This window comes from Ambystoma mexicanum, chromosome 12 (assembly GCF_040938575.1).
Source record: "Ambystoma mexicanum isolate Mex_15411 chromosome 12, UKY_AmexF1_1, whole genome shotgun sequence".
NCBI lineage: Eukaryota > Metazoa > Chordata > Amphibia > Caudata > Ambystomatidae > Ambystoma > Ambystoma mexicanum.
Window position 1 is genome coordinate 268,077,435 of NC_090936.1, and position 26,117 is coordinate 268,103,551.

At 44.5% G+C, this 26,117-nt stretch overlaps 1 protein-coding gene across 16 annotated transcripts in view; it reads left to right on the top strand.

Moving 5' to 3' along the window:
• Nucleotides 1-26,117, top strand: part of PLEKHA5 (pleckstrin homology domain containing A5) — a 1,790,419-nt gene that overhangs the window by 1,726,623 nt on the left and 37,679 nt on the right. For all 16 annotated transcript variants that reach the window (XM_069628398.1, XM_069628397.1, XM_069628399.1 and 13 more), the window contains one exon: nucleotides 9,548-9,693. In XM_069628398.1, coding sequence (XP_069484499.1) covers nucleotides 9,548-9,693 — 146 coding nt within the window. The remainder of the gene's footprint in view (nucleotides 1-9,547; nucleotides 9,694-26,117) is intronic.

Consider the following 26,117-nt stretch of genomic DNA (forward strand, 5'->3'; position numbering starts at 1 on the left):
CGTTCCACAGATCCCCTGCTTCAGAGACAAGTCCCTGTCGGAGACAGGAAATAAAACATTGATGTGTTGTGGGCAAGTGGGAGGTTATATCTCCGAAAAAAAGAAAATAAAAAGTTCCTGTGGGGGGTGGGCGGGCGGGCGGGCCTCATTGGTGAGTACTGTGACGAGGAAGAGGGACGTGGAGGTAATATCCACAAATAGGATAGCAAAATAATCCTTGGTTGCTTGCGTGCTCTATTGGTTGAAAGTCATTGTTGCAGTTTTGAACCCTGCTTACTCGTATTCTTTGTACTTATCTAAAAGTATCTGTAGTGCCTTTGGTGTCCTTGCCATGAATGCACAGTTGTCTGCAAAGAGGGCTAGACAACCCATCCCACTCTTGGGGCATACACGGCTTTTTCACACACTATCTTGTAATATAATTTGTATAAAAGTTCAAAAGTACAGGTGTCGGACGCACCCCTACCTAACTCCAGGGCACACAGCAAATAAACTCTGTTTTTAAACCACCTGTTTGATAGTGAACAGCCGCCTGATTATTTTAATGAATTTTTCTCAGAATTGTAAGGATCATCCATGGGAGTCTCATATTACCAGGTTTGTGCCACACCGTTTATTCTTATTGATTGTGTCAAAGGCTGTTGCTAAACTCTTCAATGCCGCATAAGAGTGATTCTTGCTTAACAAATATGGATAAGGCCACTGCCAAATAGAAATTAAGACTTTGGTGGTTTGTCCCCAATGCTATAATTTTAAATTCCTTGTTTGCATATAAAGGGAGAGTTTGAGCCCTTTAGTGTTGGTTGGTGCCCTTAAGGATCACTTTGGTAGCCCCTATGACGACTCCTCTTGAGGTTCTTCTTGCTATATGTGTAAATATTCTTCAGTTGGGAACTCCAGGTCGTATCTCCAGGTGTTCTGTTCTTCCCAGTTTGTGCCAAGTGTCATCCTTGCATTATCGCAAGCCCACGTGGTTGCTCTTTCTATGTAATCTAAACATAGTACATGGATTATGCATGTTTAATACTTCATCCCCATTTTTAGAGTTTATGGCTAAAATGTTTATTTGATTGTAGTGCTAGTATGGTATTCAATTTCGATTACTGTCTCAAATGGTTTCAAGAACACACCAACTCCCCCAGACAGTTAAAGGGTTTTTATTTAGATTTGCAAAAAGGTCTAAGGGCCACCCCTCTCCCTCTCTTTGTCTCATCTGAGAATGGACAGTTCCTCCCTAGCTCAGGCATCCCTACACTGCAGGCTGGTCAATGTAGATCGGTAACGCCTACCATCAAAATGCTATATAGCTCAACGTGATGGCCTAAAGGCAAATCCAGCTTCCCTCATAGAACAATGCAGACTTACTATGCAAGGACTTCCCAGTGTTATCTCGGGAAGATAGCTCAGCGGAAACGTGCTCGCCTTGGAAGCAAGACGACAAGAGCAACACAGGTTCCATTCCCACATCCGCGCTTAGAAACCTGTGTATTAAACTTGTTATAAATGACCTATCATCATATCAAGTTTGTGTACCTTATATACACTCAATTCCCCCTTCTGTCTTGTCCTCCTGTGCTTTGATGTCCCTTTACCTTTCACACTCCCTTTCTTCTCATACTCTCCTACTCCACCCACCATCTCTACTCTCTCCCTGGTCCATCCTCTTCTGTCCCTCCGATGTTCCCCTCTATGGTTGCCACCCCCACCCTCCGATCTTGCTTCCTACTACTCTCCCCTCGTACAGCACTACTACTACTCTGCTTCTACACTGCTACTACTCTCCCAAGTCCTCCTAATACCATCCCATACCACTACTACTCCCACCTTCCATACCACTACTACTCCCACCTTCCATACCACTACTACTCCCACCTTCCATACCACTACTACTCCCACCTTCCATACCACTACTACTCCCACCTTCCATACCACTACTACTCCCCCTTCACACCACTAGTCCTCCCTCCACAATACCAATACTCCACCTTGCACCACACTACTACTCCTCCCCACCTACTCCTCAGTCACACTCCTTTCTCTCCCTCAGTCACACATGCATTTGTTCCCTACTCTCCTACTACCAATCTCACTTGCACAGCGTATACAGACATTCACAACACAGTACCACTTTGTCACCAGCCTCGTCTATAAATCGCAACTCACCTTTTCTTTAAACTGCGTCCATTCTCCTCTACACCACCCGTCCTCCTTCTGGTCTCTTGTCTGCCTCCTCCTCTGACCTCACCCGAACAATCCACAACTTCCTGTTTCCTTTGATGTCTTATATTATACCCCTCGGTCCTCCTTGGATCTCCCCTGCTGGATTCCCAGGGCAATTATTCCCGGTCCTCCTCCACCCCCTTCAATCCCTCAAGTGGGGTTACCATCGACAAAATACATATAAGGGGTCTAAGCCCCCCCTTTCTCGCAAGAGGTTCCACTGATGTCAGTACGTGGCAGCCTGCCGTGGTAAATTTTCCAGTTTGTGTGAGGGTTCTCAAAGTATGTGTAATTAGAGTCTTTGCCTGGGATTTGCTCTGCAGCTCTGTCACAGGTGAGTGTTGTTCCATTATGGAGTTGATTGCAGCTTTCCACGTGTGCGCGCGCGTGCACAAACACTTGTAGTTGGCTGTGCAGAGCTGTATACCAGTTCTTCTTGGGGCTGCTGGTTGGGGTGCCCTGGCGCGCAGTCCCTCTCAGAAGGCTCCTCTGGACTATTCTCTTGCTGGTCCAATGCTTTGCATGCTGGTAGTTGTCGTTTTTTTATTTTAAAGAAAACTGAGAGAAACTGGCCAGAATCTTGCAACACTGGTATGGGGCACTCAAGAATGGTACTATTGACAGCATACTGCCACATAAAGAAGGGACATTGACTTGGGCCCCTCCCAAATGCCACCTTCCCCCTCTCGGGTAGGACTGGTTCAGGCTCAATCCTGGTACGCCTCCCACCCAATGCTGAGAGGGGTTACAATCCCCTCTTGACAGGGTCCGATTGCGGACCCTGTCTCACACCTCCACCCTTTCTTCCATGTCCCCCCAATCCCTGGGAAACGAACTGCCTGTGAATACTGTGGCAGGAAATCAATGTTTGCTTTGCCACCACTCGGTTCTGCCCACAAAGAAGCTAAGAACCATCTCAAAGTACAAGGGTTATTGTGTTTTATTTTGGGCCATCCACACAAAGGGGGCATAGTAGGTGACGAGCTTCAAATGACGGCCCATGACGTCAACCTTCTAGTTCACAGGACGTGTGCTCCAATAGGTGATATCATTGCTGCCACTGCCTTGAACTCACCTTCGTCACTTGCCGGAAAGATGTTTGGTCTTGGCGTCCCGTTCCTCCTGTCTATCTGATGAGGTGTCTTGTTTGCTGTGAGTTCGATGGTTTCTGTCAGCCTCATGCTGCAAAGCTGTACCCGCATGCAGCTTCAATAGGACGGTAGATGTTTCTGGAAGGATGTTGCCGTGACTTCCCCAGACTCTGCCAGCACGGCAGTTTCCCAGCCATAGGGTAGCCTTGTTACATTATGATGATAGCGTTTTAATTGTACTCACTAATTAAATAACGACTAACTAAAGAATGAGTTGGCGCCCTTTGAAAATGTTGCCAAGTGAAAGATAAAAGCCAATACACGCTCAAAGCATTTCATATTTTATAGCCAAACCGATGCTTTCGCGCCTACTCCTCGTCGACGAAGGATAAACAGGCTAAAAGCCAGCAATGACAACTTACAGAGCGTCCTGGGGGGCAGAGTGTCTCGTCACGTCGACTAGTGGGCGCGCATAACAACAGACCAATGGGTTTTGGACACGATACATCTGGGCCATTCTCTACATTTCAAGGGCAAGCCACCACGCATTCCACCGGTGTTCTCGACGCAGCCCCACCTTCAAATACTAATGCAAGAGGTGACGCTTATGCTGCAGAAAGGGGCTATAGAACTGGTCCCGGTGGCAGAAAGAGGACAGGGAGTGTACTCCCGTTACTTTGTCGTCAAGAAACCCAATGGAAAATGGCGTCCCATTCTAGATATACGAGCTCTCAACAAACTGCTCAAGAATCTAAAATTCAAGATGCTTACACTCCAAGAAGTGATCCGTTCGATACAACCGGGAGATTAATTGTCGTTGCTAGACCTTCAGGACGAATACTTCCATATACCGATGCGTCGACGACACAAACGATTTCTACGTTTCGTCGTCGGACGAACCCACTATCAGTTGAAGGTCCTCCCATTCGGTCTAAAATCGTCTCCCAGGACGTTCACGAAATGCCTGGCTCCAGTAGCAGCCTGGTTAAGGAAAGAAGGTCATCATGTGTACCCTTATCTAGACGATTGGCTAGTGAAGAGATTGTCTACGGAAAGGGCACAGGAAAGTCTGAATGCCACCATGTGCCACCTACAACGTTTGGGCTTCGCAATAAACTTCAAAAAGTACTCCTTATTGCCATCAAGGACCTTGGTCTTTCTGGGGGCGGAGTTCCAGACGCAGTCAGGATTGGTAAAGCCATCCGTCGAAAGGGTTCTGAAACTGCAGCAAAAAGCATTGGATTGGAAAGTCAACACCAGAATATCAGTGCGAAGGTACATGTCCCTACTGGGGACCATGTCGTCCTGCATACCCTTAATCAACAATTGTTGTCTCTTCATGAGACCGATTCAGGAATTCTTGGCGGATCGATGGGCACAGAGTCAAGGGCGTTGGTCGGACAAATTGACCATCAACAGCAAACTCGTGCAGGCACTCCTATGGTGAAGAGTTCCCATAAATCTGACAAAGGGAATGCCCTTGCTGGAACCGGTGTTCCAGATGACAGTGGTGACGGATGATTCCCTAACTGGATGGGGTGCTCATCCGGATTCCCTACAGGTTCAGGGGCGTTGGTCATCAGAGGAGTCCGGCCTTCATATCAATGTGCTGGAATTAAGGGTGGTGCGTTGGGCCCTGAAATCCTTTCTTCCACGGATAAAGGGCTCGGTTGTACGGATTATGACAGACAACACAACAACAATGTTTTATCTAAGGAAACAGGGAGGAACTCGCTCCAGAACTCTGTCGACCGAAGCCCAGGAGATCTGGCATTGGGCCCTTCAGCAGAAGATATATCTATTGGCGTTCCACTTTCCAGGAGACAAAAACGTGCAAGCAGACTCTCTCAGCAGGGAGATGAACCGACTACATGAATGGGAACTGAACGACCAACAACTACACCGTGTCTTCGAGAAATGGGGTCATCCGGCCCTCAATCTCTTTGCAACGAGGGACAACAAGAAATGCCCACAATACGCGAGCAGGTGGCCACAGCAAGACTCACTAGGGGAGGCGTTCTCTTTCCCGTGGACGGACAAGTTTCTGTATGCCTTTCCCCCGTTTCCGCTCATACGTCGGACGCTGCAATGGATCCGCAGATATCCATGTCGGGTGATCCTGGTGGGCCAGACCAGTGTGGTTCTCCGATCTACTCCATCTTTCAGCGGCAGAACCAATGAGGTTCCAGAAAGTCCCGAACCTTCTGTCTCAGGAGAGAGGGGTTGTTTGGCATCACGACCCCGACAGCCTCAGTCTGACAGCCTGGCTCCTGATTTCTCCGAGTTTGGTACGTTGGAGATTCCAGCGGACTGTCGTCGCATTTTGCAAGCGGCGAGGGCGCCGTCCACGAACGCTTCATATTCATACAAATGGAGAAGATTCTGCATATGGTGCGCAGGTCAACCAGGTCTGGTCCCGCTTGATATCACACCGGAACAGCTTCTACCATACTTGCCACTCCTAACTCAAAAAGGCTTGTCTGTTTCATCCATAAAAGTGCATCTGGCTGCCATTTCGAGATTTACTCGGAAGAGACATTCAACTCCGTTATTTAGTGACCGGCTGATTAAACATTTCCTTAAAGGATTGTTCCGAACCTTTCCTCCCGCGAAAAAGTTTCCTCCAAGCTGGAGTCTTAACCTGGTTCTGGCACCGCTGATGAAGCCCCCTTTTGAGCCGATGTCATTGTCATCATTGAAATTTTTGTCGTGGTGGAAATTGGCTTTTCTGGTGGCTATTACTTCGGCTCGACGACTGTCAGAAATACAAGCTTTAGAGATCAATCCACCGTACTTGAGATTTTTCAGTAATAAAGTCGTGTTGGCTACTAATCCTCATTTCATTCCTAAAGTACCTACCATGTTCCATAAGCACTCTTCTATAGTGCTGCCGACGTTTTTTCCAACACCTTCGTCGGTTGCGGAGAAGACTCTCCATACATTGGACGTGAAAAGAGCTTTAAAATTTTACCTCCATCGCACTCAAAGCTTCAGAGACACGAGACAGCTATTTGTGGCTTATGGCCCTTTGGCTAAAGGTAAACCGATCTCGAAACAAGGGCTATCCAGATGGGTGTCGTCTACTATTTCCTTTTGTCACTCAAAAGCCGGAAAACCGCTGGAGAAGCGTCCAAGGGCCCATTTGACGAGATCCACTTCCTCGTCGACGGCATTGTGGTCCGGAATTCCGCTGGGAGATATCTGTCAGGCGGCTTCCTGGTCGGTACCACACACGTTTACCCGGCATTATTGCCTCCAACAGCAACATGCTGAGGATACACAGATGGGTCGGGCAGTCCTACGGCACCTGTTTCAATAAGGTAAGCCCCAATTAAGGGGTCACATCCTTCGGCTAATGTACTTTGAAGTGTGATGTTTTCACTGTTCACATACTATAAGGTGATGTTTTGCCATGATAAATATGCATTATGGATATGGTGATATTGGTTTGCATACACACCTCCATCTATGGGGGATACTGCTGTACAATCTATTCTAAGCATGTGAATCCATGAAAGATCCAATGCTGGAGAAGGGAATAGTTTCTTACCTGTAACTCCATTTCGCCAGCATTGGTATCTTTCATGGATTCACATGCGCCCGCCGGTCTCCCCTGGCATGCAAACCAGATGTCCCCCCATCCTACTTTGGGGGTCCTAATCTGAGGGAGCCGCGGGGGCGGGGCTACTTATACCTCTACGTCCTAGTGGCGCTTGGCTATGCATCGTCAGAGTTCACAATGTACCCTTTTGCTAATCACTCATTCACTTACTGGACACAATAAAGACAATCACACCCTGAATGTATAGAAAACACAATGAAGCATTCACCATAAGGCACAAGCACAAAACACGTTTTATATTAGCTTGACATTTCAAATGTACACAATTTTCTTTTTTAACCTCTGTGTTACCAAAACAATATAAAAGCATTGCTTTTCCAGTGCACTGATATTCTCCCCCTCTCACTTATCATTGGAGGGTTCGTCTAATTATGGCCCCTACTGCATGAAAGGACAAACCCCCACCCAAGACTTTGAGCTTGGGCTACTCCATTAATCTTTTGGTACCTTAAAGATTAAGGAAGTGTTGCCTTTCGTGTGCACTCTGACACCCTGCCAATTAGCCTGCAGAGGAATCCTGCTTATTTGTCTGCCTATATATACTCTACATGCAAATGAGTCTCGTCTTAAACTGTCCCTCAGAAAGACTGTCTCCCCCTCGGCTTGCGATCTCCCATCCTGCAGTTAGGTGTGCCTCAGCCAGTCTTTGCCAGGGCACTACCCCGGAGTCGATTCGCAGACTAAAACTAACTCCCTGCAGTTCCCACTCCCAACTACATCGATCAGCAGCCCAGCAGACGTTCCTCACCAAAGCTCCAGCCATGCGAATAAGCCCACCCCCTCTCTGTTCATCTATTTCAAACCCCTCTTTCAACATCAGCTCTTTTATATGTTCATGCACAGTTCTTTATTATTTCCAATCTTTTTTTGGGATGTCACCTCTGGCCACGGACGCCACGTGCCAGAACTTTGCAGCACCCATCTCACCCCCTCTGTGACCTTTTGAGCAGCTTCAAGCCTAGCACAATCTCCCAGTAATGTTGCACTTCACTTTACCCTTCCTTCTCCTTTCCTGTTTTGCACGAACGAGTCTTCTATTTTCAAGGTCCATCGCTGTTACATCGCTCTGCACGCTTTCCTACACAAAGCACTGCTGTTCAGCTTCTTAATATTGCATTATTTTGCAAATATGCCAGCACTTTTATGGCCTAAGCACATCTGGAACACTCTGTTTATTCCCCAGTAGTAAGTGTTAGTGTCACATGTTAAACTACACACTGAAAATACAGCACACATTCTTCAGTTCCTAAAGTTGGAACTGGCCTAGTATAGCTTTTGTATAGTGGTAACCTGTTGCCCGTAAGCCTGGACAAACCACTTCGATTGCCCCTTATTTCCATAGGCCCTGATCAGTCCATTTATACACACTGGCCAATCAACTCACTAAAAATAGAGGGGTGTCCACCGATGGTTGCCTGCATCAAGATAGAACTACCAGTAGTTTGGACACTCTTCGATGGATTTTGCACCTGACCCTAAAAGGATTCAGAGTTGGATCAGTTGCCTAGCTCTTGCAAAGGTTTGGTGTAAATCCATCCAGCAGTCAATAAAGTGAGAAGTTTGAAGAAGCACAACCAGAAGAAAGGTGCAAGTGTGCACGATAAAGCAGGAAGAGTGTAAAAGATGTACAGATGAAGTAAAAGGGGTGCAAGAGGCACCTGTAAAGGTCAACTAAGAGGAAGACGAGTATAGAAATGGAGGAGAGGGGTTGAGAGATCGGAATGGTCGCGCCTGGGAGGAGCTAAGAACCTGTTGTTCTCGAAAGTGTCTGATACTACCACTATGAAAGAACTGTACATTGAAAAGTACATCCTGACAAGACAAACTTTTTGTTTGTTTGTTGAATTTCATAATGATGGGCCTAGGCTTGGGGAAGGGAATCCTAAGAGGCCCACTAATGACATTGTTGAACTTTTAAAGAGAGGCCTAGACTTGGGCAAGGGAACCTTGAGAGGCCTGACGAGAATTTTGTATTTTTGTTTGAAACCAGAGGAGTCAGAGCTTTGGGAAGCGGACCCCAGGAGACCCTGAGACATTGTGAACTTCATTGAATGGCTGCAAGAGCCCTCTGTGGAAGGTTCAGAGTGCAACCTTTTTCAGCTGAACTATTTTTGAACTGGCAGAACTACACCTATTGGTAAGATTACCTGAAACCAGCTGTGGTGCCAGTTTCCTTTTGAACCACTATTTTCCTTTAAGAAGACTCCCTATCAGATTTGGTTTAAGAGTGAGGGCAAGCATAGATTTGGACACAGACACACTTTGGGTTTGGGCTTACGGACATTGACGGCCCTTAGAAGCATCAGTTGAGGGAAAAACCCCTTTAGAGTTGGGGCCATTTAGGTACTACACCGACCTCAGAACTTTATTAAATAAAGGTTTTGAAACTGTTTCTTTTGAGTCAGTCTCGCTTGATACCATGAGTGTCTCACACCCCCTTATTGCATTCAACACACAAGGTAATCACTCTAAAAAAGTATCTAACCAAATTAATTCTATATAACAATCATAAAGATATACCTGTCTATGCAATATGTTCTCTACTCACAAATGATTAAGATATTTTTATATATCAGTTTAATTTGAAGTAAAAAAAAAATGTCTTTTTGTGCAGCTTACAGAATGTGTCGCCGCTTCCAAACCACATCCTGAAAACCAGCCCCGAAGGTGATGAAGCTGTCAAAAGTACTGTTCATGAAGGCACCATTTTTTCCTATGAGATCACAACAGATACCGCCCCGAAAAATAAAATACTAACCGGTATGGAAAGTCTCACTTAAAAGCTGTCACTAAGATGAAGTATGCATTGCTAACAGAAGATTAGCATATACTCGGGTTGATTACTGTACTGTTTTTGTTTATATGGCGCACTGAAATTCTTCAATTAGTGCATTTATAAGCAACATGTGAGGCGACCTATTTAGATATTTCACATCTGGCAGATACTTTCTCAACATTTCTTTTTTTAGGTGATGTAGGTGTAAATTGTTCTAAAGGCATTCTTCCGTTTTGATGTATTCCTTCTGTATGCTTTGTAAATGCTAACCAGTATATTAGCCAAACTGGTTGCGATGGACCCCTAGAAAACAGGCTATAAACCTTCGTAGTATTTGATGTAAGAGAGTAGCCCTGAGTGATATTTAACTTTTAAATTAAGATTGCATAACTGTTTGTACTGCATTCCTGTATGTCATCCAGATGAAAGGACCTTGCAATGCTCTCAATGACAATGACTTCGTAATTCTCTGCCTTTTATTACTGTACGTTTGTGTTGAGCTTGCATTCATTGCTCCAAAATCATGCTACGTCCACTCTCTCTAAAACAAGAGGTGATGGCTGGCATTACAGAAAGGGGAAAGACCATATGCAAATCGTGCTTGGTTCCACCCCAAAAGGAGCTCATCAGCTTGAACTGCTAGGTCATATCTCTCCTACACAGGACCACAAGCAACCTCAGACCTGTTTTGGCCTCCTTTGGTTTTCATCTGTGAGGTGTAGATTGGGTCTCTAGGCCGAGAAAGCTTGGGACCCACCTCTGGCATACCAGTCCCACTAGGGCTGAAAAAGTAAAACAAAAGGCGATGACTGGAATGTTTAGAATTAATTTTAAACCACTGGTAATACCCTGGGTATCCCTCCAGCCCAAACTGCTACATCACATCTGTCCTATACGAGACCACAAGCAACCCCAGACACCCTTTGTGGCATATCAGTCCTTTTCACCCTCTCCCCCAAATAACAGTTGCAAAACATCAATATTAGAAACCTGTAATTACCTCATGATGTTTTGTCACAATATTGCATAGATAATTAATCTAATGAACAGCTCAGTTCAAGGCCTCTTGGTCAACCTGAGCTGGGTAGACTTGGACTAGACGGAGACAATAATATATTGGATATAACTAAGAGTGGACTAATGCTTCCTTAAGAATGTGCATTGCTTTGGGGTTGCTGTGGTACCCAATCAAGATGGCTACTTTTGCATAGACCACCAATATTTGGGGAAGTTAAAGTTTAATTTTACCATTGCCGAACCAGAACAACTGCCCTATTGCACCCAGCTGGAGATCCCTAGTGAAGGTCGAATAAAAGGAATACTTTTACTTAGGTGGGTTTTCTTGGAGAAACGTCTGGTGAACTGGGGCAGTCCATATTGTGAGAGCAAACTGACACTCTTTGGAGGACGTCCCCGTATAAGGTTATATCCTTTCGAACTAGCAGAAATGATTTATGGATAGCTCTTGCTGGTGTCCCATCTTGCTCAGAATGGCACATATGTAAATGGTCCTGGAAACCTGTTGAGTAGTAGTAGCATTTGCGTCATGCTATTCTAGGAAACCACATAACTTTGCATGAACTGAGCTTCATGGACATGTATTGACACTTCTCATTGTCTGTGCTATGGTGGGGGATATAAGCCATCCTTTTTTTATTGCTCTTTCTCGAAATGTTCACTGTATTTTTCCTTTAAGGTAGTGTCTGATGGAGGCTCCAGTGTGCTTTTATCTCCTAGGAGAAATAATCCCCATCTTTAGTCTGTGTTCACAATCCTTGAAAGCCGTAATTGGCGCTACAACAAACTAAGTATGGCGAATGTTACATCCCACTACAAATGATTTTACCTTTTATTTAGAACCATGCATGACCAATGCAGGTTCGATTTGTGGTATACTCATATAAATGGCTACCTAAGATTATTAAGTGTAATATTGTACTGATCGTTATTTCAAATCATGCCCCTCCTTGTTTCTTATTTACTACTGACACCTTAAACCAATCTTCCTCTAAAGTGGAGACGAAAATTTGGCAATGTTGAAATATTCTGACATTAGAGAGTTGAAGGAGGATATAGATTCTGGCCTTTGAATTTAATGCCGGAAGTATCAATCCAGACTGTTTGGAGGCATAACAAATGTTCTTTTGAGTAAATTACATGTCACTCTGGTGTGCAAAACAGAGAGCATTTGAAGAGCAGGAGTTGGGTCGTTTAGCTTAGATAGCAGACCTTGAATCTAAAAAGAAGAGATTAGTTACCTCCAAGGTTTTGCATCAACTGGATAACGATTGTCCTGTTGGAGGGATCCATCTGGGAGATTAGACTGGGCTATGTCTTGCTAATAACAACACTTAATTTAATTGCATGCCTCCCTCAGTTAGACCAACACACAGTGTATTTAATACCCAATTATCCTTATGTTACAAATGTACACATCTTTTTATTTCATTACATTGGTGACATCACTTGGTGCAAGAAACAACTAAAATGCAACCACATATGACTTGTACTAATACAGACTCAAAAACAGAAGGGTCTACCCCTACTCTGTGAGGGACTGGGGTATGTTGAGCTAAATGTATCAGAGAAGAGTACCGACAGGAAAACTATGGGGTGACTAACAGTGGGTTATGTCACTGTGTGTGTAAAGGAAACTGAGCACTGTGTGTTCATTATTTTGCACATATTGTAAGTCCTTGTAATTGTTCTTTCTTTGGTTAGAGCAAAAACACATTGCGCTAGAACCTCAAAAATGTGTTTAGACTTCACATTTATTGAGTAAACTTTGAAATAGACAAAAGAACATATCAAGAACTGTTGCACACATAAATGAAAAAGAAAGTATGCCAATGGCATGTTTTATAAAAGAAACATAAACTGACATCCAGGTTTGAATATTTAAACAACAGTACTCGAAAAAGAATTGTCATCACATTCTATGAGCTGTAAATTAACCGGAACCATGTGCAAGTAAAGCGTGAATCACATTATTAGATCATGAAAGTTGCTTAGAACACACAATCAATTGCCCATCGAGACTTGAAATATAGTACTTCTGTAGTATTACTCTTTGAGTACTATGTATGGGACAACCAGAGCAATTGTGTTCATAGAGTTTATTGTTGGTTATGTATTTCAGGGGTCTAAGTAGGGCGTTGGTGCAAGTCCAATGCAGCGCACACCTCTTGTGTGTGCCAGTCGGGACGCAAGGGTAATTGTTTTGGTCATTAAGTGATGTGTCCGCCTTCCTCAGGACCAAAAGAATGGAGTGTTTATGCTGACCACCAAGGAGAAAGTGTAAAGAAAAGAAAATGGAGAAAGCCTAATGTTAGGCAGTGTTTTACCATATATCGGGATTGAGTTGCAGGGCAACAAACAAATGCATTAAAAATACCCTTGTGGGCCATGGTGCTACGTATGCTTAAGTGGGACAAGTAAATACTTAAAAAGGTGCCTTTTAATCATACACCAAGTGATATGCATGCAAGCCCAAATTGGGACAGAAAAGCATACCAGTAGAAAAGGCAATGGCAGAGAGAGTTGGTTGAGAGCCACCTGCATGAAATACATCAGTGTGTGGGGAATCACGTGGGTGTGAATCCCTAGCGTGGTTCACTTTCAGTAAAGATAGCCCCTATGTGGTTGTTCACCTCCTGAGAAACGGATTTGCAAGTGAAAATTCCCAAAAGTGTACATGCACGACATGCAATAGAGTACAGATGGATGACATGGAAACATGCTTGGCATAGAGAATACGTTTATCTGTACCTCCCATTTGGTCTGCAAGTGAATCGGATGAATTATGAATTGCTCTTCAGGAAAAAAACTAAGGTACATCTCTATTCAGTTCGGAATCGCGTGGGGGCCTTTGTTATCCCTACGTTTGTAGGTACGCAAGTGAGCCTGAACAAAAAGGGATCATAGAGCACAATTTGCATTGAAAAGGGTTGCAGGGTGCAAGAGCGCACAATGCAGCAATTCTGTGTATGGTGGCGGCGCCTACCTGTAGCTGCAGGGCACTGGGCAAAGGTTTTCACTCAATCGCTTCTTGATGGCTGTACGCGAGTGCCCGTCTATGTGGGCGAGATCATTGCTAGGGATCAGGCGAATTCCGCGTGGCCACGTGTGTGCCTAGGTAACAATGAAAAGAAAGAAAGTGGGGACCTGAATGGTCGTATTAACATCAGCGGGCAGCTGTGTTCACAACAATAGTGTGCCGCAATAGTTAGAATGGCGTCCTATCGTGTAGGTGCAGGCTCTGTGCGTGGCTGCTGTATGCTGCTTTCAAGGGAGAAGCGTCTCAGCAGGGTTATGTTGCCTTGGCAACCGTGAGGGGTGCCTTAGGTAGTGCAACAAGTTACTACTCCAGGAGGCGCCACAGGGATGCCGTAGTATGGATGGGAACTGCACCCTAATTATGAGCTGAATATTTCGCATTTATACCAGCTAAGGGCTGTAAGGCAAATTGCTATGTTTAACAGCATCAAGGCAGAAAGCCAATGTGTGTGAGCCAAATCTATGGCATGGGCCAAGTGTATTTTGAATGTTTGGCAACTAGTACTGGTACGGGCACATACAAATGGCACTGCAACTATTCCAAACTAGGTGAGGGGCACTGTTGTAGTGTAACAGTGTTACTCCTCTATGGTGATGGTATAGAGGTCATTGTGCTGTCCGATCCCTGATCTGGTGTTGGGAGGGCGGGGGGGGGTAGTTGGTTCAAAAGTACAATGGTATTTCTTCAAGTCCTTTTGTCTTTTCCAGTGTGTGTAGGTGATGTATCCACCTAGCTTCTTTGTTGGTATGGCTTTTTTGAGGATTAGATGTACTTCTAACTACATCAAGGACCCACCACTTGAGGTCATCAGGGGAGTGCTGGAATTCTAAAAAAAAAATGTGTGACCAGAGGTGATGTGTGGTTCCTGTACCAGATCCTGGACCTGTGCTGTTTGATTCTAATATGCTCCAGTCTTGTGGCCGATGTATCGAAGTCCACATGGACATTCTACACAATATACAACATTGCTGGTCTTGCAGTTTGACATAAGTGGCAGGTCCCATCTCTTGGTCTCAATCTGAAAGTTGAGTGTCTTAGCCGTGAATTTACAAGCCCATCAGTTTCTGCATGGAAAATGTCCCACAATCGGTCGTAGATCCCAGTTGCTGATGTTGGATCTCATCTGCTTGTTTTAGATTGAACCAAATGGTCTTTAAGGTTTTTTGATCACTTGAAAGCGAACAGAGGTGTTTGTGTATTAGGTAAGCAAGTGGAGATCACAGGCCAATATTTCCTAAAGGTTTTCTTAATGGCAAAAGACTGGGTGGATCAGAGCTTAGTTCATTAGCATGAAGGTAGTAGTCTGTTATAGAGGTACAGTTCCGCCGTAACCTGATGAACTGACTGTATGGTAGATTTTCCTTAAGGGACCTAGGCTGGAAACTAAAGAAGTGTAATGTGGTGGTGCGGTCCGTCCTCTTTTTGTACAGAGTAGATGCCAGGTGTCCGAGTCCTACCTTAATGGTCAGGTCCAAGAAATTAATGCATCGTTGATCATATTCCATTGTGAACTGTATTATTGGATGGAGATCGTTAATATATTTCAAAAAGTCCCACAATGATTCTTGGTTCCTTTCCCAGATGAAGATGATGACATCAATGTACCTATGCCATTTCTTGATCTGTCGTTTATAGTGTTTGATGTCAGACAGAATAAATTGTTCCTCAAAACTTGCCAAGAATAGTGTTTCCAGGCTAGGAGAAAATGCTGCACCCATAGCTGTTCCTGAAATGTTTTAGGTAGAATTGGCCTGCAAACTGAAAAAAGTTATTTCCTAAGGCAGTGTTCATGAGTTCCACAATACATTCTGCTGGCATTCTTTGCTGTGTTCCATGGTGTGTAAAGAAGTCTCATACTACATTGATTGCTTCTTCTTGTGGTATATTTGTATATAGCAATTTAATATCCATGGTCACTAGGAAGTTGTTTTCTATGTTGAAACTCTGGCCTTCAAATATTTTGGTTGCTGCTGTGCTGTCTTTAAAATATGTGCTGTCCCCTGACATATAGGTTGTAGAAATAGTCTACAAATGTACACAGAGGTTCTATGAGAGTCCCACATCCAGACACTATCGGCTTGCCCAGGACTACATGTCCCCTCGACATTTACGCCACCAGACAACGAAGTGGGAAAAGAAATACTCCTGTTAGTAAACGCGATGCTTAATTCCACTTGTAGTCACTATGCTCTCCTTATCCCTCTTATCATTGCCAAAGCTCATACATTTTGATTTATCTAAGTTAAGCACTAGGTTATTATATTTGGCGTATTCGATCACTACATTCACACTTATACATATGCCAACATAGGTAGTATCGAAGATATGTTCTGATGATATGATATGGAATTTATAACGCGCCTATACACAAGTGGTTCAAGGCGCAACGAGGCAAGGGAAGGGAAACGTAGAGAAGACAGAGACAATGATCCTACTAGGCCAGGTTACATTGAGATCGCCAGGTTGTCAGCATATGCCAGGAATAGAATTTTCGATTCACCTAACTTGGGTGGAATCTTGTTAGTATTGACTAGAGACTCACTAATATCTGACCATAAACAAGTTGAACAATGCAGGGGCCAGTATGCACCCCTAGCAATACCAATTGGTGCAGATAGTACTGTTGGTATTCAACTTCACACGTCCTGTATTATTTTTGTGTAACAATTGACAGGCAGTAAGTAAATCCTTTGGCATCTTTACGTTCTTTAATTTGTCCCATAATAGTGGACAGAAAATCGTATTGAATGCCGAAGCAAAGTCCATGAATAATATATAGAGCGGTAAAGTCAATTTAACACGAACTTGCCTGATCAAAGAATTAAGAATAAACACGTTATCATTTGCAGAGATCCCCTTCCTGAATCTCATCTGGAAACAACTGAGAATGTGATTTTCACCAATCAATTTTTCGATATTCAATAGAAGGCATTTGGCAAAGATTTTACTCGGACCATGTAGTAAAAATATCCTATAATTAGGATTGTCAATTTTGCCACACTTGAATATGTGTATGAAGTGGGAGTCCTTCCAGGAAATGGTCATTTGACCTAGCCCTGCCATTTGTTGGAAAAGGGTTAGCAACCTATCTGCCCAAATTTCTGTATTGGCCCTCATAACTAAGTTTGAGACACCATCCAGTCCACGTGCTCTGGATTTTTTTAAGATTCCTTATAATGCTCACCAAATTCCCCCTATCAAAGGACTGTTTTAATGTTGGGCGAGAGGTTAATAAAAATGGGCATACAACAACAAATGTATTTCTCAGATACAGTTCCCAGGTTTTGCTGGTGTAAAGCCCCTTGTCAAGCTCCAGTCTTAAGAGCTCCTGACTAAAACCAATCCTTTATTGTACAGACAGATGCTTCCAATACAGGTATAGGTGCAGTTCTGAGTCAGCTGGATAAAAAAGGAAGGGAACACCCAGTCTGCTTCATCGGTAGGAAACTGAAGGAACCTGAAACAAGGTGGGCAACCATAGAACGTGAATGTTTTGCCATTGTGTGGTCTTTGAAGAAGTTTAGACCATACTTGTATGGATCTACTTTTGTGATTCAAACAGACCACCAACCCTTGAGATGGTTAATGCAGATGAAGGGGGAAAATCCTAAATTGTTAAGATGGTCAATCAGCCTACAGGGGTTTGATTTTTTTTCCACTCCTCTGTTCGTACTCTGTCTTCTTGGCCCCAAGGCTATATTTCTTCCTCTCTCTCTCAACTTGGCTGGCTTCCCTTCCTCTCGCAACTGAAATTTCAATTCCTCTGTCTTGTCTATAAATCTCTCCATGACCTGGCCGCCCCTACCTTTCCTCCCTCCTCTCATTATACTCCCCCTCCCGCCGCTCAGCAGACCTCTACCTTCTCACTGTTCCCCGTGCACCATGTGCCTCCTCACGCTTCCGCTCCTTCCAACTCTTGGCCCCCCTACACTGGAACTCCCTACTGCTCTCCATCCACTCCACCCCTACCTACTCATCCTTCCTCTCCTCCATGAAATCCCTTCTTCACTCCCCCCCCCCCGACTCCCCTTCCCTACCTCTCGCCCCCCTTCCCCTCCTTCCTTCCCCCTTCCCTCATGACCTCAAACCGGTCATACCTTCCCCCCACCTCCCTGACCTCAAAACAGACATTGTAACCCCTTTCATCTAACCCCTCTCCCCCACTCTCCCCTCCTTTAGTAAACTGTTCTCCTTATTGATCTAATTGACTTGTTTCATGTTTGTAATTATGCTTCTCTCACTTTTGTACCTGTTGTTAAACTGTAAAGCGCTATATAAATTCCATGAACATGGGTCAGGGTGTAATCACCAAAATGCTGATGGTCTCTCCAGAAAGTATGACTGACTGAAGTAAGGAGATTCATCCAGGGGTGGATGATTAAATCCTCCTGTCCCTTAGTCTGGGGTGGGGGGGAGCGAGTGTTAAGAAGAATTCTCAGAAATCTGCTAAGTCCCTCTACCTTGGAGACCCCCAGCAACTTCGCTGGATTTTGAAGACTTTATTTTTTTATGCTGGAGAGAGTGAGACCCTTTTTCCCACTCTCTCATGTATTTTAATGTGAGTTTGTACACTGTTTCTTTTGGTTATGGATGTTTCGAAGGGGGGGCCACTCAGGGGTGGCAGTGGTCTGCCCTCGGGGTAGCGTACCAGTGAAGGGCTAGTAAGACTTATATATACAACAAAAGGGGTACTGGTAACGCAGGGGACGGCCCATGAAAACTCATAGGGAGTTAAGTCCTGTATGGGTCCTATTCCCGAAATAACCTCATTGGTTATGTAGAACACTACACCCATTTGTATATTTCAAAGTCATAACCTCACATGAAAATTGAGTTTTGTGTAAGATAAAAAACATATTTAATACAAGATATTTGTACATACAATTAAGTCAAACATGTAATACACATACATAACAATAAGTGAAATCATTGAAATCATATATTAACTGGTTGACGCCATATACTACACATGTATATAACAATAGGTGAAATCATTGAAGCCATATATTAACTGTCAAATCAAAACTCTTAACCAAACAAGGCCAAAGGACAAAAAAAGAAAAAAAAAAAGAAAAGGGAATATGCCGGACATAAGTAGGAGTTCTTAAATTGTTTTTAAGCTTACACTATTACTTAACAACAATAAGAGTTCCTAGAATACATATTCCTTTGAAAATGAAATCCCAGGTTGAAAATATTAGGAAGCTGGGATTGGGTCTGCCAACGCATCAGAGGGGAATTTTCAGAACCCAAAGTAATAAATGCCACTGCTGCGTGTCCTTAGCAAATAAAGCACAAGGGGCAGGGTTCGAGACCCAAAATGGGTGAGGCGTGTTAGTTAAGAGCCTCCAATGTCCTCTGATCAAGAAAGTGTGTTTCGGCGGTGGTAACAGTGCGGAGAAAGTGGAATCTTCACAGTTGAAAGACTGTTCCGCCTTCGTCAGGGCAATGAGTAGCAAGACCCTGTTATAGTGAGATGAAGGAAAAAAATAGAAAACAAGTGCATGAGGGTATAGAAGAAAAAAGAAAACGAATTGCTGTCAATAGAAATACAATGTAAAGAGGTTATGAAACAAACATATACAAACTTGAGTTTCAAGTGTAGGGAAAATACGCAAATGTATGTGTGCAAGTATAAGACCATGGTCCTCTATGCACTGAATTGTTAAGGGCCATGTAAGGTTGAGCCTCTAATACAGGGAGTACTCTGACAAATTGCAGATGAATCCCTGTCTGGTAAAGTATGAATAATAGCCCTTGGTCCCTCCCAGGGGATCCTAAACCTCCCAGGGCCCCGGCCCACCACATTTATCCCCGGCTGAGCCCCATGGTATGAGGGCACGGAGGGAGGCGGGAGAGGGGCAATATCCAATCATGTGGGGATCAAATAAAAGGGGGTGTAGCTTACCTAGAGTGGTACCAGGAGAACTTGCTGTAGATAAATCGGTCCTCATGTACTCAAATGAGAAGATGGGATGTGAGTCGAAACCAGCTGATAAGCTAAAGATAGCCGTTTAGAGAGAGCGCAAACCCTAATTGTGGGAAAACAAGAGGGACTGGACCTAAAGGAACCGACAAATTATTATTGTATCATGAAAGGTAAGCACTCCTGTGCCAGAGGGGCAGGAAATACATGAGAGGTACCCCGATGCGCTGAAAGTGGGGGTTACCTTGAAATTGATCTTCTGCAGAAAGTTTTAGTGCGGGAGCTCGCTCCGCGCAAAGGGAGCGTCCGTGTCTTTCATAACATGGAAGCTGCGTCTCAAATCATGTAAGAGAACGTTCAGATGTGCTGGCTCTGAAGTGTGGAGAAAGAAAAAGGGAGAGTCTATGAGGCAGTGAAAAAAACGCATCTGCTGTAAGCTAAGTGCATCGCCGTCGAGGCCCGTGGAGGACCTGCAGTGAAAAGAAATTATATATATATATATATATATGTGTGAGAGAGGGTGAAATACCTGGGAGCGGGTTAGGAAGTAGCTCCGAGTCGTCTCGAGGGAACTGGAGCAGCTGTGAATGCCGTCGTGTCCAGTGCACTGCGTTCGTGGAAATGCAGCTTCAGACTGCACTGAAAAAATGCGAGCTGACGGCGTCCGTTGCTGTGGCAACGACATCACGTTCGGGAGGGCTCGCAAGACAGGGCCCGTATTGGTTGGTTGGAAAGGTATCCAATCCAAGGGCCCTATGGGGTTGCCAGGTCCGGGGGTATGTTGTGGATAGCCAGTCAAAGTGTGGCACGTCCACATGTCGGAAGTAAGGCTTCAGAGGTGCCCTAAAGAAGAGGAACACGGGGAGACATGTAGCCGGGATGAACCAGGAAACAAACGGCTTGGTTCTTCGTGAGTACCACATCGCAAAATCTAGAAAAGAAGTGTGTATTCTATGAGCACTAAACTATATACATGTGAAAGTGCCTCTAGGAAATACCGTCGCCCTCTACATCAGACGTATGTATGGGGCGCGTCCCGCACATGATGACAGTGTTGGAACGGGTACCCCTAATTGGATGTAAAAAGTGACTGACATCGCAGGAGGGGAGTGTGGACCGCGTGTGTGAAAGGCGGACATCGCCCCCATCCACTATCGAAGTAAAGAAACCCCCGGGGGTGTCTCAAACGAAAAAATGGAGGGTAGGAGCCGAGACCACTAGTGTGTAGTTATGGATAAGTCAAAAGGCCAACAATCCCTGGTTAAAATGGAGATTGCTCGTTGAGACCATTATCCAACAAATCCAATCTGTAGATCCATCGCTTCTCTAGTTCCAAAAGTCTGTTGTGAATATTGGGACCTGTTTGTATCCTGTCCATAACCCACCAAAAGATGTCATCAGGGGAATGTTGATGGGATAGTGTGTTACCAGGCGGGAAGTGGTGTTCTTGATTCTAGAACGATGTTCTGATATTCGGGTGCCAACATTCCGCATGGTTTGGCCGACATCGCGCAGACCACATGGGCATTCAATGCAATACACAGCTTGGCTGCTTTTGCAATTGGATTGATTGTTCAGCACCCATTGTCTATCACCAATCCTAAACGTTTGGATTTTCTTGGTAAACTTGCATACCGAGCAGGCCCCGCAGGGGTAGTGGCCGGTAACTTTACGCAGGTTCCAAAGACCTGTACGTGGTGGTATTCGTGTGAATGAAGAGTGAACAAGGTGTTCCTTAATATTCCTCGTTCTTTCAGTGTGTTTAGCCAATCAAAAAATAATTGGAGAGATGTCTTGTCTCCGGACCAAATGAAAATGATATCGTCTATGTAGCGATGCCAATGGGATATCTTCGAGAGCCATAGGTTTGTTTGGCTGAAAACATGTTGTTCTTGGAATGTGGCCTTCTGGTTATGGAGTCTGACAAACTCCATAGGCATCATCTTTTACATTGTGTCACACAGCACCTTCAGTGCAGTGACACAGGGAAGTCTTTCAGATTTCCCCTATTTTAAATACCTTCTCTTGGATAAACTGCTGTTTCCAAGAGCAGTAAAGTGAAATTGACTTTACTTACATTTGTAACTTTCTAGACCCAGCACACACTATCTTACAATAGGGTGTTGGAGGGGTTACTTAGTATCCCCTTTGTCTAGTTTCTCATGTAACATTTTTATGTTACCCTTTTCCTCGCTGAATAGCTGGTGGCAGTGGTTTACTTTTTACTACCATTATGGGATTTTACCATGGGCCGCGTTCGCAGCACCCATGGTGCCATTTTTGTCCAAATGGCCCTGTCTTCTTTTTTTGCCATTTCTTTGTGGGAAAGTCCATCTTGAGATTTACTTTGTGCGCCAAACCAGGTTTGGTCCCTTTGTTAATTTTGCCTTTGGCAGGATTCAACAGTGAAGGTCGCCTCTGGCTCTAGGGTGTCTGGCAGGGGCAGGAAGCGAGGGAGGTGCCTGAAGCTCCCTGTGCTTGGTCTCCCAGGAGACAGGAATGCACACTTGGGTGATTGGCCGGCTGGCTGTCCGGCAAGGACAGCTACCCTGCTTGGTGACTGACATCTAAGCTGAAATGAATGGGAGAAACTTGCATAAAAGGGAAGGCTTTTTGGCTTGGAAGGCAGAGTCGACCACTGGACGAAGGAATCCGAAGAAGAACTTGAAAAGGACACCTGCTGCAACTCCTGGACCGTTTGTTTGCCTGGTGAAGCCCTGCTGCTTTGCTGAAACTCCAAATTTGTATTGACAGAGAAGCCCATGCAAGGACGACTTCTCCCTTTGAGTTGGTGGGATCAATCAACTCAAGAATAAGCCACCTGTACATCCTCTCAAAGCTGGTCAAGTCTCCACTGCAGTCGCTGCTGGAACGGATAGCCAGGGACAGGAACACAAGTTTGTGTGCTTAGCTTTTAAGCTGGCCAAGAGCTCCAGGAAGATCCTCTGGACTCCCAGGAAGCAGGACTGACCGAGCCTGAGCCCACTCAACAGAGTGCGGGACCCCAGATGCAAGAGCCCATCTCGACAGCCAGGAACCGCAGTGTTGCTATTTGCAGTAAGCGTGGAGCTGAAACAACGAAGTGCCACTTGTTTGAAGATTGCCGGTTGCAAGCGGTGAAGGTCCCATTGCAGTGCAGGGGTCCCCAGAAGTCCTTCCTCTTGTTCCCACGACTGAGACACATGAGCAACGAGATCTGCAGAGCTGCACAGGAACAGAAGTCATCGGCTGCACTTTTTGTTCAACCTAAAGGTACTGTAAAGTCTAGGCGAACTTACCTCTTGTGGTGTAGCCACTTGTCCTCCCTGGAGACTTGCTTGGTTGCATCTGTAGAGTTGCTATCCGCTTCTTTACCTCAGAAGCCTAATCAGCTTGTGGCCCTACTTTGATTTCTTCTATTCTACAAAGACTTTTTTAAAGATTGGAAAATACTTTATACTAACCATTGGCTGACCTAGCTCCCTGAATGACTCTTTTCTCTCTTGCTTCGTGTTTTGCCTTCCTTCCAGGAAAGGGTTAACTGACTTTGCATGGGGGGGGGGTTGTTTTAAAAGTACTTACCTACTTAAGAATAACTGTGTGAATCCTTGTTTTATTCTGAACTCTCTTCCCTTTAACACTACTCCCAAGGATATTCTAAATGCAACAGTGATATATTAATGCCAACAGCACCCTAGCTATTGAAGTCACCTGAGGGTGTAGGTAGTTCTTGTATGTCATCCCAAATGGGTATTTACTGACTAAGAGTGTGTATTTTTGGAGTGTATTTGTGTGTGTTGCTTTATATTTCTCCGTTCTGAAGAAGGCTTATTCTAACTGACTGATAAATACATAAATCATTGTTTAATCAAAAAACCTTGGGTGTAAGAGTTTATTTGAATACTTGTCACTGTGAATCACTGTGTAACTCCCCTACAGCTCACATCGACCCCTCTTGAGATAAGCCTGGCTGCTCAACACGCTACCAACCTGTGTAATACAGAATTATACCAAAGGTTGGGTTCCTAATTTCAGGAGGTTAGGGTTGTTGTAGTGCACCCAAACGGTACTGCATACAATCATGCCTAACAGCTGGCAATGGGATTAGCCATAGAAGACTGTGGCAGAGTTATATTGCTGTTAGTTAAACGCCATAGGCGTTTAATATCATGTTTATGAATGATGTCGTATAAATCCCTCAAGGCATTTTTACGTCAGGAGAAATGTTACCATGTCAACCAGAAGCAATAACGTTTTTTTACCTTCCTGATTTGGGCATGTTAATTTTTTTTCAATTCAATAGGATTTTATTCAACAGAATGTCATCTTGCCGCAATTACATCTTGATGTTAAAGGACTTTTGTACCGCGCACTATCACCACCAAAGTGGTCCCCTGGCGCTCTGGCAGCTCTAAAAAGGGGAGGAGAGGGGGTGGATTAGTGGGAATAAGCTGGAAAACTGCAAGAGAGCAGTGATGTGCTGTTGGCAGCCTCAGCCCGGTGGGTCCGTTGGCTGGGTTTAGGGTGTTTTACGGTCCGTAGTCGTCGTGTGCTGTTGTGTAAGTCTATGTGTGGTTTGTTTTGTTGTTGCAGTGTTGTGAAGTTTGTGCGGATTGCTGCGTTTTAGGCTTGTGGTTATGTATGGTTAGAGTTTGAGAGGTGTAGCAGAGGGATGGAATTGTTAGTTTTGTTAGTTGGTTGGTTAGTTGGCATTGCTGTCCTTGCAATAATGGGATTCCATCTAGGTGCGGTACATGTTAACAGTCACATATCTATCTAGATGCGGCGCGAGCTAAAAGTAAGAATCCTGAGTGTGGCACATGCTAACAATCACATTTCTATCTAGATGCGGCGCGAGCTAAAAATAAGAATCCCAAGTGTGGCACATGCTAACAATCACATTTCTATCTAGATGCGATACTAGCTAGGGTTCAGAGTTTCATGCGAGTGTGGCACATGCTAACAGTCACATTTCTATCTAGATGCGGCGCAAGCTAAAAGTACATGTAAAACAGAAATAACATAAAATATCATATACAGACAGCAAACAACAAGACAGTTCATGTTTGATAATAAAAGTGATTGGGGCTAGAGTTAAGTCATACAGGGTAGATCAAATACCAGATAAAACCATAAAAGGGCACCTTCTCAATGTTCGTTATTAGGCCATTTAATTAATCAGGACACCATTAAACCCTCTTATCATTTTGTCCATGGTCCGCCAGGCTTGGATAAGGTAGGTTGCCACACAGTATACCACTTTGATATCGTCACATTTTTTGAGAAACTGGAGTGCTAAGTCTCTGTTGGTCATACGTTTTTTTTTCAAAAGTCGGATTACACGCTTGTGTCTTGCAGCATGATGACCATTGCAGAAGAAGAGAAAATGTGACAGCGCCTCCCCTGCAAGTGCACACACTGGGCAAAGACCATTGCCGTTTAGAACCCACTTCTTTGTGACAGAAGCCGGATTCAAATGTTAAACTCTGAACCTAATGCAGAGATTGCGATAAAATGGAGGCCTGGCCATATTTAGATAGTTTTCGAACCGCGGGCGTGTCTTACTGGCCAGGTAGGATGAGCCTCCTGCCAGGTACCTACACTTGTTCACCATTTCAGCCTCAATGCGTGATTGTGCGAGATTCTTTGCTTTTGTTCCATCTCCCTGGGTAATTCCCTGCGGGTTCTGCCATAGGTTTGACAGTCCTAGTTGCCCCACTGATTTTTAACTTGCTGGACCCATGGCAGGGATCTGCCCCCTTCTGCTTCAGGGATCTGTAATAGAGCTTCTTGGTACCTTTGCAACTCCAGGACTGACCAGAGCCTCAGCCAGCAGGATGCCGGTCTAAAACTGGCCTCTCTCTGTATTGGTCTAAGTCCCAGTTCCAAATATATTGGGGTAGTTGGAGATGATTTTGGAAGTCCCAGCAGTTTCTTAAGGATGGTTTGAAATGACAGCCACAGTTTGTTGCAATCTGCATGGCCCCAGATCTCTGCCCCATAGATGGCAGCAGATTTGGTCTGTGTTGAACATATTTTAAGTACGAGCGTCATTGAGCCCTGCCATGGCAGTAGAAAAATCTCACTATCCCCCCTCCATATTTTTCTAAATGCTGGCTAGATTTGCCCACTTGGAGGGGCCAATTTCCTTGGTCATTAAACCTAATACCTAGGTAGTCATATTCTTGAACTTGCTCCAGCAAGATGTTCTTGAGGAGCAGCTCCATTTTTGCATATTTACTGAACTTTGGGTGAAAGATCACAACCTTACTTTTTGTCATATTAATCTCCAGACACAGCTCGGAGCTATATCCACAAATGCCTCCAGAGTGGTCCCAAGGCCTTCTGGTGATGTTGCTAATATAACTGTGTCATCTGCAAAAAGGAGCAGTGGGCATTTCTCCAATCCCCGTTTGGGGGGTGGATTTAGACATTTCCTTCTGACA